The sequence below is a fragment of the Typopeltis vanoorti genome, chromosome 1, assembly GCF_054136105.1.
Source record: "Typopeltis vanoorti isolate ZY-2024b chromosome 1, IOZ_Tvanoo_1.0, whole genome shotgun sequence".
Lineage (NCBI taxonomy): Eukaryota > Metazoa > Arthropoda > Arachnida > Uropygi > Thelyphonidae > Typopeltis > Typopeltis vanoorti.
In genome coordinates, this window is record NC_143549.1 from 11670662 (window position 1) to 11687267 (window position 16606).

General features: G+C 37.7%; 1 protein-coding gene across 4 annotated transcripts in view; it reads left to right on the forward strand.

Annotated features, from left to right (window-relative positions):
• Positions 1-16606, forward strand: part of LOC150109786 (uncharacterized) — a 1408745-nt gene that overhangs the window by 920622 nt on the left and 471517 nt on the right. For all 4 annotated transcript variants that reach the window (XM_090396626.1, XM_090396635.1, XM_090396653.1 and 1 more), the window contains one exon: positions 3876-4135. In XM_090396626.1, coding sequence (XP_090252752.1) covers positions 3876-4135 — 260 coding nt within the window. The remainder of the gene's footprint in view (positions 1-3875; positions 4136-16606) is intronic.

Sequence of the window (16606 nt, forward strand, 5' to 3'; positions counted from 1 at the left end):
TTTCTTTACTTCCAGTTGCTATCTTTTCATTCCATTCTATATTGCCATAATTAAAATCACCCATAATGATCACCCTTTTCTTATTTGCTTGGCTTATTTGACCATACATTTCACTATCGCCACCATCCACGTTACCAGGTCTATAACAACATCGCACCAAGTATTTGATACTATTCACCTCTATCTCACACCATACTGCCTCAAAACCATTGGCACTATTTCTACCTTGTATGGACATAACTCTTTCTCTATCATCAATAGCACCCCCCCTCCCTTTTTACCCCTTCTATCCTCACGAAACACATCATACCTTTCCATCTCTATTCCTGTCAGGATCTCTTCCTCATCTAACCATGTCTCACTTATTCCGACAATCTTTGGGTGAAATGCAACCATTTCATCCACCTTGTTTCTTATACATCTAGCATTGGGTATACAAACACAACAGCTCATTTCTGGATCTACAGCTATTTCCACTGATACCACTCACTCGATGTGATCTCTCCATGCTGGACTGGGGCCATTTCCCTTTCTGCTTCTTCATTTTAGAACCCTTTGCAATTCCATCTGTTTCCTCTTGATCCCTGGTCATTCCATTTCTTTCCTGCCTACACATGCTCTCACCTCCTCTTGGAGCATCCACCTTTCTCATGCTATGTACCCCTGTCCACCCTGAACCTCCCCGTTTCCCTGTTCCTCTTGCACACCCATTCTCTTTTTCTATACTCATACCACTCACTTCCCCTTTCATTTCCATTTCTTCAATCTCTCCTGTCTTACTCTCCTGCTCTTTCACATCACTCCCCTCTCAATCTGATTCATTCTCTATTCACTTCTCTTTCCTTCCAGCAGCAGTCTCTCCATGCGACTCACACCATAACCACTCGAATGCAGTCCATCGCTCCCATACAGCTCACTTCATCCCTCAAACTCATTCGACACATTAACAAACTGTACTCCCATCTCCTCACACATTTCAGCCAGAATATCATTCATAATCCTTGCTCTCCGCTTCATTTCACCACAATCATACTTAGGCAACACACTGACTACCCTTCTTGTCACACTATTCTCTTTTATCTTTCCAAGCAGTCTCCTGACATTCATTTTGACATGCTTTTTGTTCTCTCTCAAATCATTTGTACCAATTAATACAATTAACTCTTTTGTTCGCTCCCACCTCATATCCAATGCCTCAATCACTCTACTCATTTTACCGCCTGGAAAACATACCTTGTGCATTTTATCCTCTAGTATACCTTTAATAATGGAGTTGCCATAAAACGCCACTCGCTCATCTTTCATTAACTTTTTCATGCCATCATGATTTATTTTAATAGTTTTGATCTGAATTCTCTTAATTTCATTCCGCATCCATTTCATTTCTTGCCTCATCCAATCCAATTCACCTTCTGAATCTCGTGACACATTCTCTCTATCATTAAATCTTTCTAACTTTCTAACTCTCGACCCCCTCTTCTCACTTTTCCTCTCATTCATCTTTCTTTGTTTCCATACTTTCGGTCCAACATACGTCCAACTTTCACTATCATTCTTCTCACTTTCACTCTCATTTATCTTTCTTTGTTTCGGTACCTTCGGACTAACATGCGTCCAACTTTCGCTATCATTCTTCTCACTTTTACTGTCATTCATCCTTTTTTGTTTCATTACTTTCGATCCAACAAGCGTCCAACTTTCTCCATCAGTCATTCATTTTTCGCTATAATTTATTCTTTTGATTTTTTTCACTTGCGATTTCTGCATCATGCCATTTCTACTTTCATTCGTTCCCTCAATTTCGTTTCTTTCCGCCTCACTTTCGTCCTTTTTAACATCCGTTACAGTTTTCAAATCGCCCTTTTTCTTTTTTCCTGATTTTTTAACATTTTTTCGCCACTCTTTCAAACGTGCACTTGCGACACAATCGGTACTAACACTTTCTGTCATCAATTTCTTATTTGCATTCATTAGCTCCTCGTTCAGGTCATACTTCGCACACACCCTTCTTCCTTTCGCTCTAAACATCCACAAATCATTTATGTAATCGAAGGAATATATATAACAGACCTCACACATAACGAAACGACTGAAATCTAAATTAAAATCATGGAATGACAATGCCGCCGCCATTTTTTTTTTCTCTCTGCAGGTTACTAGGTCTAATAATAACGATTTCATAATTCTATTTAGGCAAGAAAAATCCCCCACACTAATAATACTGGTAGTGTACAACGTTTACAGCCACTCTTACTCAATCAATTACGCATATATGTTTTCAAAGGACTTTCTTTGGTGCATCAGAAATCAGAAAAATATCAGAATATGTGTATAACCAGAGAAACGTTGCCCTGGTAACTAATTCTTTATGCACCAAAGAAAGGAAATCCAGAAGAATATGTAAAAAATGGCAAAATGCTGGAAAGTAAACATGAAAAACTTTTATAATGAAAGAACTACTTTTAAAACTTGTTGGATAATTCAGCTTTGAACTTCACTACAGACAACAGATTCTTTACCAGAGTTAGTAACCCAAAAGGAACTTCCCATTATGTGTAATGGGAATTTTACAATATAAGAATTTTAAGCTGTCCTAAAATCCTATAAGAATGAGAAAGCACCTGGATTGGACAGTATAGCAGCATATGCCATTAAACATGGAGGAAGAGAATTTTGGAAGAAAAAAATACTGAATATCTCCATTACAGCTCTAGCATCATCAGACATTCCATCACAATTGAGAGAAAACCTTATAAAATACCAATGTCTTAAAAAAAAAAAAAAAAAAAAAAAAACTGAAACTTACAAAGGAATCACAGTACAGTATCCCCCGACTTACGTAAATTCGCAGTTACGTAATAAATCTCGAAAATGTACTAGCACGTATGAACATGTGTGCATCTTTGACATCCATTGCAGTATGCTACGACATACTGTTAACTAGACTTGGCATTCAGAGCAAATGTAACGAATAGTAACAGGCAGTGACAGGTTACCGGTAAACAGCGAGAGCAGCAGAGGGCAAGTGCGCAAAAGCCGTAACATTCAAACTGAAACCTATCAATTAGATATAAGGACTCCATAAACAATTCCTCCTTTCCCCAAACCATCAGTAGTCCATACCTCACGCGGTTAGTTTAGTCACTTGTTTATCACCATTAGTATTCGTTATTTATTTACCCTTAAAATGGAATTGAAATGCAAAACCAAATGTGCTGGTAATCTTCTTCCTAAAATGGAATTTAGGCCATGTGGCCTGTTCCGGTCTCATCTAAAAATCAAAGGTCTGCAATTACTTTAGTAGAAAAGTTGAAAATAATTCTTATGTATGAAACCGGAAAAATTATATCAACAATAACTCGGGATATAAATCGACCTACTTCGACAGTGAATACAATATTGAATGATAAAGTTCGCATTTTTCATACTTTTATAGTTTATATCCGAGTAAATACTGCTGCATGATGTTTCATTATAAAATAATACTGTGTAAATAATATACATATCTGTATATGCATGCATATACTAATAATAAATATTGCAGTTTCTTACGAAGTTACACATAAGCAATTTACAAATTCGACTTACATAAAATTCAAGTTACATAAAGGTTTACAGAACACATTACTTACGTAACTCGGGGGGTTACTGTACTTCCTATGGTGCAAAAAGTTCTATATCTAGTTTCAAGCATTATGATAATGAACAGTGCCACAATACAGGAATATCTCACTAAACATCTAATTATCTTTGATCGTTCACAATCAGATTTTTTTTTTCATTTGTTATATGGTCATTCCAATTAATTTTATAAGGTTGTTGTACATGAATTGTGCATATATAAATTAATTTTCTAAACATTTTTTTCTTTTTAGTTCATAAAGAATGTTCTCCGCCCAAAAGTTTAAGGTGTAGGCAGTGGGTGAATATTAAACAAGATGATCATTCAATAACTCTTGGATCAGATTTGGACGTTTCTTTCGATGGTCATAATTATTCAGCAAGTCAATTGACTCTGCTGAATAAAAGGGCAGGAATGCTTACTATAGAAGTGATAGGACAACAAGTGGTATTTAAATCACTGTCTTATGGTTTTACAGTAATATATGACACAAGGGCTAATTTACGACTTGGGGTATGTATGGTTTCCTGTATTTCAATAATATACCTCATATTAAAAATATATTTAATAATCTAATGTAATAATAATAATAACCAGTTGAATTCATTTTAAAAATATATGGAATTTACAACCGTGTTAAAAAAACTTTTTTATTAATGGGCTTCTGCGATTCATGTACACTAATGCCAGGAGTATTAGGAACAAGAAGGAAGAGTTTTTGGCCATGGTTGGCACTTCCAGGCCACAGGTTGTCGGTATTAGTGAAACATGGCTGACAGAAGATGATAAAGCTAGTGGGATTGAATGCGATGGGTATAGCGTGTTCAGGAGTGACAGGATGAATAAAAAGGGGGGGGGGGAAGTGTTTTGATGATAGCTGATGAGCTTCAGCCAAGGAGTATAGAAGTTGAATTGCAGGATGGGGAAAAAAGCACATATGAGGCTGTTTGGTGTGAGATAGAGTCTAGCAGAATAAAATATACAATTGGGTGCTGCTATAGACCGGGTGATGGAGTGGATGGTGGGGATAGTATGCACAAGCCAATACAAGAAATGAGTGGAAGGAGGGTAATTATTATGGGTGATTTCAATTATGGTAACATTGACTGGAAAGAGGAGAGGGCACATGGGAGGAAGGAATTGGATTTTATGCAGTTATTAAGGGATAACTATCTACGGCAACATGTATTGGAAAATACCAGGGGGCAGAGAGTGCTGGACCTAGTAATTGCAACTGAGAATGTAGCTGTAACGAACATGACCATGTTGCCACCAATTGGTGAGAGTGACCATAAGGTCATGACTTGGGAGGTGGCTAAAGGAGTCGAATTTACAATTAAGACAGGGTACATGTGGAATTACCGGGCTGGTAAGTATGACAAGCTTAGGTGTGTTCTTGGCTCAATGCCATGGCATGTAAAACTGCAGGGGCTGGATGTTGATAGTGCATGGTAGGTGGTTAAGAACTGTTTGCAGGAGGCAATGGTTGACTGTATACCAAGAGTCCGAATAATAAATCAATTTAAATGGATGAATAACACTATTAAGCTTGAGCTGCAAAAAAAGAAACAATTGTGGAAGGAATTTAAGGAGAAGGGTGACCATCAGGTGCAGGAACAGTATAAAGCTCAGGCCAGGATGGTAACAAGGGTGGTAAGAAAAGCAAAAGCAGATTACGAAAGGAAATTGGCCATGCAGGCTAAAGAGAATCCCAAACAGTTTTTTCAATATGTTGCAAGTAAAAGGAAAAATGCTCGTGGTAGAATGATCTTAAAAAATGCTGAGGGTAGGGAGGTAACCGAATCAGTCGATGTTGTGGAATTACTGAGCGAGCACTTTGCAAGAGTATATCATCCAGGTGGTGACTTTGCAGAAATGGAAGAACCAACAGCTTATACTGGAATTGTGATGAATGAAGTAGAGGTAACTAATCTATTACAGAACCTCAATGTCAATACATCTTGGTATTGGATGGTATACCAGCTCGTGTCGTGCGTGAAGCGGCCAAAGAATTGTCAGTGACCTTGACCATTTTGTTTAATTTGAGCCTCAGGACTGGATCAGTCCCAAGGGGGTGGAAAGAGAGGAAAATAGTTCCACTGCATAAAGGTGGTTCCAAGACTGCTGTTAAAAATTACTGGCCAATCAGCATAACAGGAATCATTATCAAGGTCTTAGAGAAAATAGTCAAGAGGAAAATACAAGATTGGATAGAAGAAAATGGGATACTGTATCGGGGACAGCATGGTTTTGTGAAGGGTAGGTCATGCCTCAGTAACTTGCTCACGTATTATAACACAGTGACGGCTGAACTGGATAAGGGTAATGGGTTTACAGTGATTCTACTGGACCTTGCTAAGGCCTTTGACAGGATACCACATGGAATTGTAATCAGTAAATTGCAGCATATGGGAATGGACATAGGGTTGGTGAGATGGATAGGAGGGTGGTTGACGGAGAGATATCAGAGAGTGGTTTACTCGGGAGTAGAGTCCACAAGACGGCCTGTGACTAGTGGTGTGCCACAAGGATCTGTTCTTGGACCACTGCTGTATAATTTGTTCATAAATGATATAGGAAAGGATCTGAGAGGAACAGTTCATTTGTTTGCGGATGATGCGAAGTTGGGTAGGGCAATAGTAAATGCAGATGACGTCAAAATTTTGCAGGATGATTTGGATAGATTGGATGTCTGGGCTAGGGAGAATGGATGTCAATTTAATGTGGCAAAATGTAAGGTTATGCATTTTGGGGTGAAAGGATTGGAGGCAGTTTACTGCATTGGTGGAACCGTGCTCCAGGAAATTGATGAGGCACGAGATTTAGGAGTGTTGGTGGATAAGGAAGTGAAATTTGGACACATTGCAAAAGTGGCCAAATCAGCTCATCAAATCACTTGGTTGCTGAAGAATACGTTGACAAGCAGAGACAAACAGGTTATTGTTCCTCTGTAACGAGCCTTGATAAGACCCCATCTCGACTACTGTGCTCAGATTTGGTCACCTAGGTTTCTTCTTGATGGGGAGGAGGTGGAGAGGATCCAGAGGCGAGTGACCAAGATGATAGCAGGTCTGTGGAATGAACCGTATGAGAACAGGTTGAGGATTTGTGGGTTGCAAAAATTGGTTGATAGGCAGAGGAGGGGAGATATGATTGAGACATTCAAATTACTGAAGGGTTTCTATAAATTAATTCAGAAGATATTTTTGAGAACAGGGCTGGTTGTGGGAGGACTAGGGGACATCCATGGAAAATGGGCAAAAGTGTGGTTAGTAAAGGTGTTAGAGCTGGGTTCTTTACTTTTAGAGTAGTGAATGAGTGGAATGCGCTCCCTGAGTCTGTGGTGGCTGCTGTGACAGTGAATGAGTTTAAGGCGAGGTATGATAGATACTGTATGAATGTCGAATAGTTGTGATGAATATGATTTGGGGCCTCCCTCGATGAGTCTAATGACTCCCTGGAGTTGCCCGTAATAATAGTAATAATTATCCTGACATTTCGAATCAAGATCATCATCTGGAGCATACATCAATATATAAGACAAGCTGAGTTACGTTATTAACTGTAAGCAAAAGAAACAATGATTTGATCACATGTTATTCTATTGGCATGACCTCTAGTGAAAAAAAAAATTTACATCAAACTAAATTCTATTTACAATGACAGGAATAAACATTCTTTGAGATGGTTTTGTTTCAGAAATAATGATGTCCAATTTTTAGTATTACATTCTTATTTTTGCTTTTAAGATACTGGATTTTTTACAGTCCTGTTTATAGTTGTTCTTAGTGAGAAACGTTCCATGGGTCGAATATATACCTTCCATGTGTTTGGGATTTTTAGACCATCATTATTGTTCAGATTGGGGTGGTTGATAATAATCTCACATGCTTCCTTAAATTTCCGTTCATACCATGATTTAGTGCAATGTAGACAGCTAGTGCTTTTCCCGTCAACTCTGTGTAAGGAATTCAGGGAATGATCAGAAAGGCCAGCTTCACCATAATTATTATATTTAATGTGTCATTTATGTTCTTTTTGTCTGATAGGAATTGTGCGTCCTGTTTCTTCTATATATGGTGTGTTGCAAGTACAATAAATCTGATATACTCCAGGGTGGGCTAGTGGAGGGAGTGGATCTTTGGATGAGTTGAGTTTAAAAGTGACTTTGAGGTTGTACTTTTGTAGTACTCTGTTTATTTTGTCTGATATTCCTTTAATGGAGGGAATGGTTATAGTTTTACTGTAGTTTGGTTTGTCTTTGTTTTTATTGAGGTTTTGTAGAGAATTTTGTTAATTGTGTTTTGGCTGTATCCATTTTTTTGGAAAGTATTAAACATAATTTTAAATTCATCTTTTAGTGCCTGTTCGTTGGAACAGATTGTCTGTGCCCTGTTATTTAGCAAGTTGATGACACCTAGTTTTTGTGTTGTGTGGTGGTAGGAGTTTATGTATATATATTGTCCCATATGTGTCGGTTTCTGGTAAACAGTGAAGGAAAGATTGCCAGAGGGAAGACGTGTAACAAGTGTATCCAGAAATGGAAATATGTTGTGTTTTTCAATTTCAGTTCTGAATTGTATGTGTTTGTACTGTTTGTTTAGGTTGCTAAGGAATGTGTCTAATATCTGGCGGCCATGGGTCCAGATCACAAAAAACATCGTCAATGTATCTGAGCCAGACTTTGAGTTTTAAAGGGGAAGAACCTAAGGCAAGTTGCTCAAAATGTTCCATGTAAAAGTTAGCAATAGGGGGGGAATAATGGTGAGCCCATGGCTGCCTTCTTTTTGTAAGTAGAATGTGTTTTGCCATACAAAATAACCCGTAATACATGTGCAAAGAGCACCATGATATCTGGAGTGAATTTGTTCTGTAGGAGAAGGATTGTGTCATTGATTGGGACATTCATGAAGCGGGCAAAGACATCAGAACTGACTAATAAATCATCTTTTTCTAATGTAATGTCTTTGATGGTGTTTATGAAATGTTGTGTGTTTTTGATATAGGAGGGGGAATGACCTACTAACTCCTTGAGTGTTGCCACTAATTTTTTGGCTAAGTGATACGTCATCGAGCTATCCATTCCTTCAACTATAGGTCTTAATGTTTTCTTTGTGAATTTTCGGTAGCCCGTAAATTCTTGGGGAGCACGCGTAGTGAGGAAATAGTTTTTTTGACTGTATCTTCGGGCCAAGATACAGTCTAATTGACTGTATCTTGGCCCGAATTCTGGTAATTGACTTAAGTAGTTTCTTTATTTTGTTTTTTATTCTGTTGTTTGGGTTGTAGTTAACTAATTTGTATGTGTTATTGTCAGAGACTAGCAGATTCATTTTTTCTAAGTAAGTGGTACACTTTAAAATAACAGTGGCATTTCCTTTATCGGCTCTGGTTATTACTATGTTAGGATTTTTTAAGTGATTTATCGCAGTTAATTCATGTTTAGTAATGTTGCTTGTTATTGTTTTGTTATGATATAAAATGTTGGCAGTTTCTAAACGTAATTTGTCTGCTATGTTATTTTAGAGTTACGTGGTGATCAGCATTGATTTTAAAAATTTATGGAATTTACAATCATGTTAAAAAAACTTTTAACATGGTTACTCCTTTCTAAAAGAAAGGAATAACACAGTTGAACTTGGTTAAAATGAACACCATGGGATAAACATAACTTTCCTCGTTATAACTTTTGCTCACTGTATCAGTGATGAGTTAAATACACCTCCTACTTTTTAAATTCTCAATAACTCGATAAAAAAAAAAGATTAAAAAAGTATTAAAGAGATAAATACTGGTAATGTCTTTTTCCATGGCCTTTTTTTACACCATTTCAAAATAACATGGTTTAGAAAACAAAAGTAGTTCTATTTTTGCACAATATATTTTGATTTAAATCAAAAGGGTTTATTTTTAAAATTTCTGTTTGAATTCAGTTCTGTTAAAAGGGTATTTCCATTATAATTATCATTTCCTAGAATGGTACTTATGTACTTAAACTTGAATTTTGGGGGAACCCCCCCCCCCTCCTTGATGTTTTAAATATCAGAGATTATGCTATGCTACAGAATGTAGACAAATGTGGCAACAACAAAAAAAATCAATTTTTGTAATTAAGATTCCCGGAAGTTAAGTCGACAGATAATCCGTTATATTCACTTGCTCTTGGTTCTTGGAAACAGAGGGGTACTCTGCTGATTCCTCAAACTTAAGTTGTCTGTTATGGGAGCCCCACCTATATAAAACTGCTTGGAAGGAGTTAAGCTGTTTGCTAAACAATCATTTCTTGTTTACATTTCGAAATGTTTACACGTTTTACGTATTGTTCATTACAGTTTTGTTCATGCAATAAAGTTATACAGGTATGTATTAAATTTTGAAGTTTGAAGGGAAAGCCTAGTGATGTGGATAGAAGATCGCATACAAAAAGGAATACCTTTAGATGGAAATGCCATTAGACAGACGCCATTATGTTTGTACAAACAGATTCAGGAAAAGGGGCCCACAACATCAAACAACAATTGTGATTTTTCTGTAAGCACAGGTTGGCCTACAAAATTGACTATGACTTCTTCATTACTTCAACCTTAGTATCACCTCAATAAAGGTCGAAACTGGTCTGGGTAGTGACCCTTCCAATAATGCATAGTATTATACATGTCTGCAAGAAGATGTGCTTTGCATTATTATTATTATTATTATTATTATTATTATTATTATTACGGGTATCTCCATGGAGTCAGTAGACTCATCGCGGGAGACCCAAACTAGCAAAACAATATCTGTCATATCTCTTCTTGAATTCATTTACAGATGAAGAGCTCACAACAAAGTCAGGCAATGAATTCCACTCATTCACCACCCTCCAGGCAAAAAACCTTGTTCTGACACCTTTGTTAACCACACTCTTCTTTAATTTCCAGAGATGACCTCTTGTTCTTCCATCACTATCACACAGCTGAAACATTTCCCCTGCATCAATCCTATAAAAACCTTTTAGTAATTTGAATGTTTCTATCATATCCCCTCTTCTTCGCCTATCAGCCAATCTCTGCAATCCACAAGCTCTCAATCTGTCAATGTAGGGAGCATTTTTTATATCACTCACCAACTTGGTCGCTCTTCTCTGAACCCTCTCCACAGCCTCCTCATCTCCAAGGAATCCAGGTGACCAGACCTGAGCACAGTAATCCAAATGTGGAAGTATCAATGCTTTATAAAGGGGAATAATAACCTCTTTATCTCTGGATGTCAGTGTGTTCCTCAACAACCAAGTAATCCTATGTGCAATCTTGGACACCTTAGCAATGTGTCCTCTGAACTTCATCTCCTTATCTACCAATACCCCTAAGTCCCTAGCCTCATCAATCTCTTGGAGTACCTTTCCATCGATGTAGTACACAGCTGGTAATCTTTTAATCCCAAAATGCAAGACTTTACACTTTTCCACATTGAACTGACATCCATTTTCTTTTGCCCATTTTACCAGCTTATTTAAATCCTCCTGCAAACTTTCAACATCAGCTTGATTTTTTATTGCACTACACAACTTTGCATCATCAGCAAACAACTGAATATCTCCCTTTAAGCCGTTTCCTATATCATTTATATACAAATTAAACAACATTGGCCCAAGCACAGAGCCCTGAGGCACACCACTGGTCACCTGCCTCATTCTGGACTCGGCTCCTCCATACACCACCTTATGGTATCTCTCCCTGAGCCATTCTCCTATCCATATCACCAATTTAATATCCATTCCCATCTGCTCCAATTTGCGTAACAGTGTTCTATGGGGTATCCTGTCAAAAGCCTTAGCAAAATCCAGAAGTACCACTGTGTAGCCAGTTCCTTTGTCCAACTCTGATGTTATTCTATTATGGATAGTTAATAGATTGCTAAGGCAGGATCTACCTTTAACAAAACCATGTTGGTCTCTATAGAGTATCATATCCTGATCCACCCATTCTTGAATTTTGTCTTTAACCAACTTTTCCAATACTTTTACCACTACTCCTGAGATGGTGATTGGTCTGTAATTCAATACTGCAGTTTTAGAGCCACCCTTATGCAAAGGAACCACTTTGCCTAACTTCCACTCCCTAGGGACCATACCAGAGTTCAAACTTAAATTAAATATCCAGGTAAGAGGGGTTGACAATTCATTTGCACATTCACGCAACACCCGAGCTGATATTCCATCTAAGCCTAACGCAGTGTTTGCATTTAAGTTTCGCAATATATTTAATACCTCTGATTCTTTAGCTTCAATTCTCACATTAGGTATTGCTATAGGTATAGAGATATCCTCACTTGGGTGATAGACTTTTGAGAAGTGATCACTCAGTAACTCGACTATTACATCTGATTTTGTCACCTCAATACCATCAACACCCACTAAGGTTATCCTTCCGAAGTCATTCTTCCTCTTACTTGCCACATAGCGGAAGAACTGTTTGGGATTACCCTTGATCTCTTTGGCTAAGGTCTTCTCATAATCTGATTTAGCTTTTCTTACTATGCTGGTAACCTTCCTAGCTTGAGCCTTGTACTGCTCATGGGTGTCCTGATCGCCCTTCTCCTTGTAAATTCTCCATAACATTTTCTTTTTTTGTAGTTCAAGCTTGATACTACTGCTCATCCATCTAATGCCTGCCTTGTTTGACCTCCTGACCATGGGGACACAATCTGATATCGCTTTCCTCAGATACCCACTGATTTTATCCCAAGCACTGCTAACATCTTTCCCTTGCAATATGTTCTGCCATGGGATGGCTGCAAGCTCACTCCGAAGCTTGTTATAATTGCCTAACCTGTAGTTTCGTACATACCCCTTCTTAATAGAAAAATCCACAGATTTTGCAACCTCCCAAGTCAATACCACATGATCGCTTTCCCCAACTGGAGGTAACGAGGTCACCTTACTTATGCATATAACCTCTGAACCAATAACCAGGTCCAACACTCTCACACCACGTGTCCCTTCAGTTACGTGCTGTTTCAAGTAATTATCTCGTAGCAGATGTATGAACTCCATTTCCTTTTTGCTACGTGATATTTCCTCCTTCCAATTGATATCACCATAATTAAAATCCCCCATAATAATCACTAAGCCTTCACTCATTGCACTAAGTTGCTGATGCATGAATTCAATATCTCCCCCTGTACTCCCTGGCCTATAGCAGCATCCAACTGTATATTTGGTTGCGTTGGTCACTATTTCGCACCAGACTGCCTCAAATGAACTCTCATTCACATGTCTATCATCATGATATACTACTTTCTTTGGCTGCAACACATCAGCTATCATCAACAGTACTCCTCCTCCTGTTCTATCTTCTCTATCCTCCCTGAAAATACTGTACCCATCACATTCAATTCCAGTGACCACATCTTCTGCTGACAGCCAAGTTTCACTAATGCCTACAACTTTTGGTGAGATTTCACTGACTAATGCCAAAAATTCTTCTCTCTTATTTCTAATGCTTCTAGCATTGGTATACAAAAATTGCAGATTCCCTCTAGATCTTGTACCGGCTTTAGAACTGATATATAAGTCACTAACTACCGTAGTCCTATGCCGATTTTTTTCCCCTCTCTTCTGCAATTTATTCTGCCTATAAGGATCAATAAATACACAATCAGTGCTAAAGTTTCTCTCTCTTACACTCAACCTTTTCAATATTAGTTTCCCTGCCCAATAACTTCAACCTGTTCAGAAAACAATAACTTCTTCAATCTCTTATGTCCTTCCATGTTAAGATGCAGTCCATCTCTAGCATACAACTGCCTTTTTCCTTCAAACACACTCCAAACATCAACAAACTCCAGACCTCTTTTTCTGCACATTCTTGCAATCATATCATTCATTATCATTGCTCGTCTACTTAACTCGTAATTGTCAAAACGAGGCAGCACACACACTATTCTCCCATTGACACTTTTCCTCTTCACAATATCTAATAATGTTCTTAAATCTTTTCCTACCCGATTTATACTACTTCTCAGGTCATTCGTACCCACCATAACTATCATCTTGTCTGTTTCATGACCTCTCTTTATTGCTAAAGCCACTCTTTCTATTGTACCATCAGCCAAGCACTCCTCATGCATACCACTCTCCATACCCTTAATCATAGAATCACCATATATTTTACCACTATTAACTTCATTCAAGTTCACACTCATGGACTCATTCTCTACACTATTCAGCATGACTCTCCCAGCTTCATTACTCAACTCTCTATTACTTACCCCCCCCACTCTCACTACATCTCATTTCTTCTTGGCCACTTGTGGTTTTATTATGTTGACTCCCAATCACTCCCATACTATTTATTACTGAATCATTCACCAAAGACTCACCCATATGTAATCCTGTTCTAGTTACTTCAGCTAAAGTAATCTCTATAGTCCTAATTTCTCTGTTTAACACATTAAACTCAGCTTTAACTTCCAGTATCTCCTTACCGATCACTTCCACTTCCTCATGAAGAAGATGAAGGTCATTTTTCATTTTCATAAACTCCCGCCGAAGTTCTTCCGCTACGGTCCCGATGTCAGCTTCCATTCCTAAACGCTCCAGCCTATCCCGACACTTCTCACATACGTCGACATTTTCTTTCTTTTCATTTTGCCAGACCGACCACAGATCCTTCAATGATCCACAGATCCTTATGGGATACTAAGGCAAGTGATTTGAATTCATTAGCTTTTTTATACGAGCTGCCCTTGCCCGTAAAATAGTTGAAGTGCAAGTTTGTTTGCTTACACTTGTATAAAGGATTAAACATGATATCTTTAATATATACTGAATAAGGACTCGTGGACCAACAGGGCCATAGGAGGCAATCATCTTGATTGTAAGGGAAATGGCACTCCCATGGACCCCTAGCTGGATCTATCCTCTTCTACTTTGAGGAAGGTACACTCACTTTAATCTTTCCTATAAGGCCTTATCAGCCATCTCTTCTTATTTTATGATCCTTATGCTATTAGAGTACTCGAGAGTCATGGGGGGTCTTTCCATTTCTGCCATTACAACTATGTTCCCTCTATGAACCTTTACTATAATTCTACTCCATTCTCCTATAATCTACTCTTTCCCCTTCAATATACCCTATTCCTCCTATGGGTTTAAATTTGGAAGAAGGCTTGTTCAGAAGCCTTAAGGTAACAGCCCTACCACTGAACTATTCCATCGTCAGGCTAGTCACCTGACATGGAGAACATAATTCTACTTTTGAGCTGACAGAAAAAGGTAATCGGAATGAATCTAGGGAAAACGACCCTGGAATGGAAAATGTAAAACAAAAATGGAAGCGACAAAATATAATACATATAGCAAACTGGAATGTAAGAGGAATAGCATATAAAGAAATAGAATTAGACCAAATATTAAATGAAAGAAATTTTAAAATAATAGTAATCACTGAAACAAAAATGAAATTAAAAGGAACCATGAGACTGCAGTGTAGTTGACAGAGACCAAAGAGCACAAGCAGGAGTCATGATTTGGATTCATAACTCCTTCTTTCAAAGCAGTTAAAACATTATAAACTAATTGTTTATATAAACAATTGATTTATATAAACCAATTTATATGCCTGGGTCATATAAACCAATTATTTAACAATAATTGGATTATACAGGGTGTTCGGGATAAATTTGACAGTTTCGTAAGGAAAAAGAAAATCTTCTTTGTATCTATTAAATTTAATGAATTGACAAAAAAACATTACAGGCAGAGTTAATTACAATACTATCAACAAGATTTACTCAAAATAACCACCATTAGCATCGATCACAGCTTCAATTCTGCTTCGGAACCTCGAACAAGCTGATGCTACAGTCTCCCTGGGAAGGGCCGCAAAAACTGTTTTAATTTTATCCATTAACTGGGCTTTGGTATTACTGGAAGTGCGATTGGTGTCTTTTTCAACTGCGCCCCATACAAAATAATCCATGGGGTTAAGGTCTGGGGAGTTTGGAGGCCAAACATTTGGACTGGTGAAGTCGTAGAAATTTTCAGACAACCATTTTTGACTTTTCCCAGAGGTGTGGCAAGGGGCCGAATCCTGCTGCCATACATACGGCCTACCATTGGCTACCCTTGTTATCCAGGGCTTGACTACAGTTAGCAACTCCACGAACAAAACCCGAATTCCAATGCCAGGGTTCTTCAACACCTGTTCCTGCAGATTTGCGAGGAATTCTGCTGTACGAACGCAATCAGATCGTCTGCTAGGGATCTTTCTTCTTGCTACATCCTCGTAGTCACCATTGCAAGTCTCTAGTTCATGCCTGATTGTTTTTACTGTATTCAGGGAGCATTGGGCAGCAGTCGTAATATCCTTATTTTGATGGCGGGCACGAATCATCATGATACAAGTTATTCTCTTCCATGATTCAGGTGGGTTCCAGCTATCCATCCTTTCTGACATCTTGTATATGAATGAAGAAGGGTCCAAACTTTTAAATGAAGAGAAGTGTGTGTTAATACATGTAACTTACGGAAAAATATAATTAATTATAAATATGTCAAATTTATCCCGAACACCCTGTATATGCCCCAGAAAAGAGAATAGGATAATATTGAATTTTATAATCAGTTGCAAAATATATATAATAAAATAAATAAAAATGATTATGTAATTTTAGCAGGAGACTTAAATGCAAGAATTGCAAACACAAAAATTAATAATAATATAGGAATATATGGAGAACATACTCTAAACAGGAATGGTAAAAAATTGATTGACTTTGTAGTTTATAATAACCTAAAAATAATGAATTCTTTCTATAAACGTAAAGACATACATAAATATTCCTGGGCAGCAAGAGGATGGAAATCAATATTAGATCATTTTATCTTAAATGAAAAGATATCAAAGTTAGATGTTAGAGTTCACAGAGGATATGAAATAAGCAGTGACCACTTCCTCATTAAAATAAAGTTAGGATTACCACCTAAATGGCTAGAAGTAA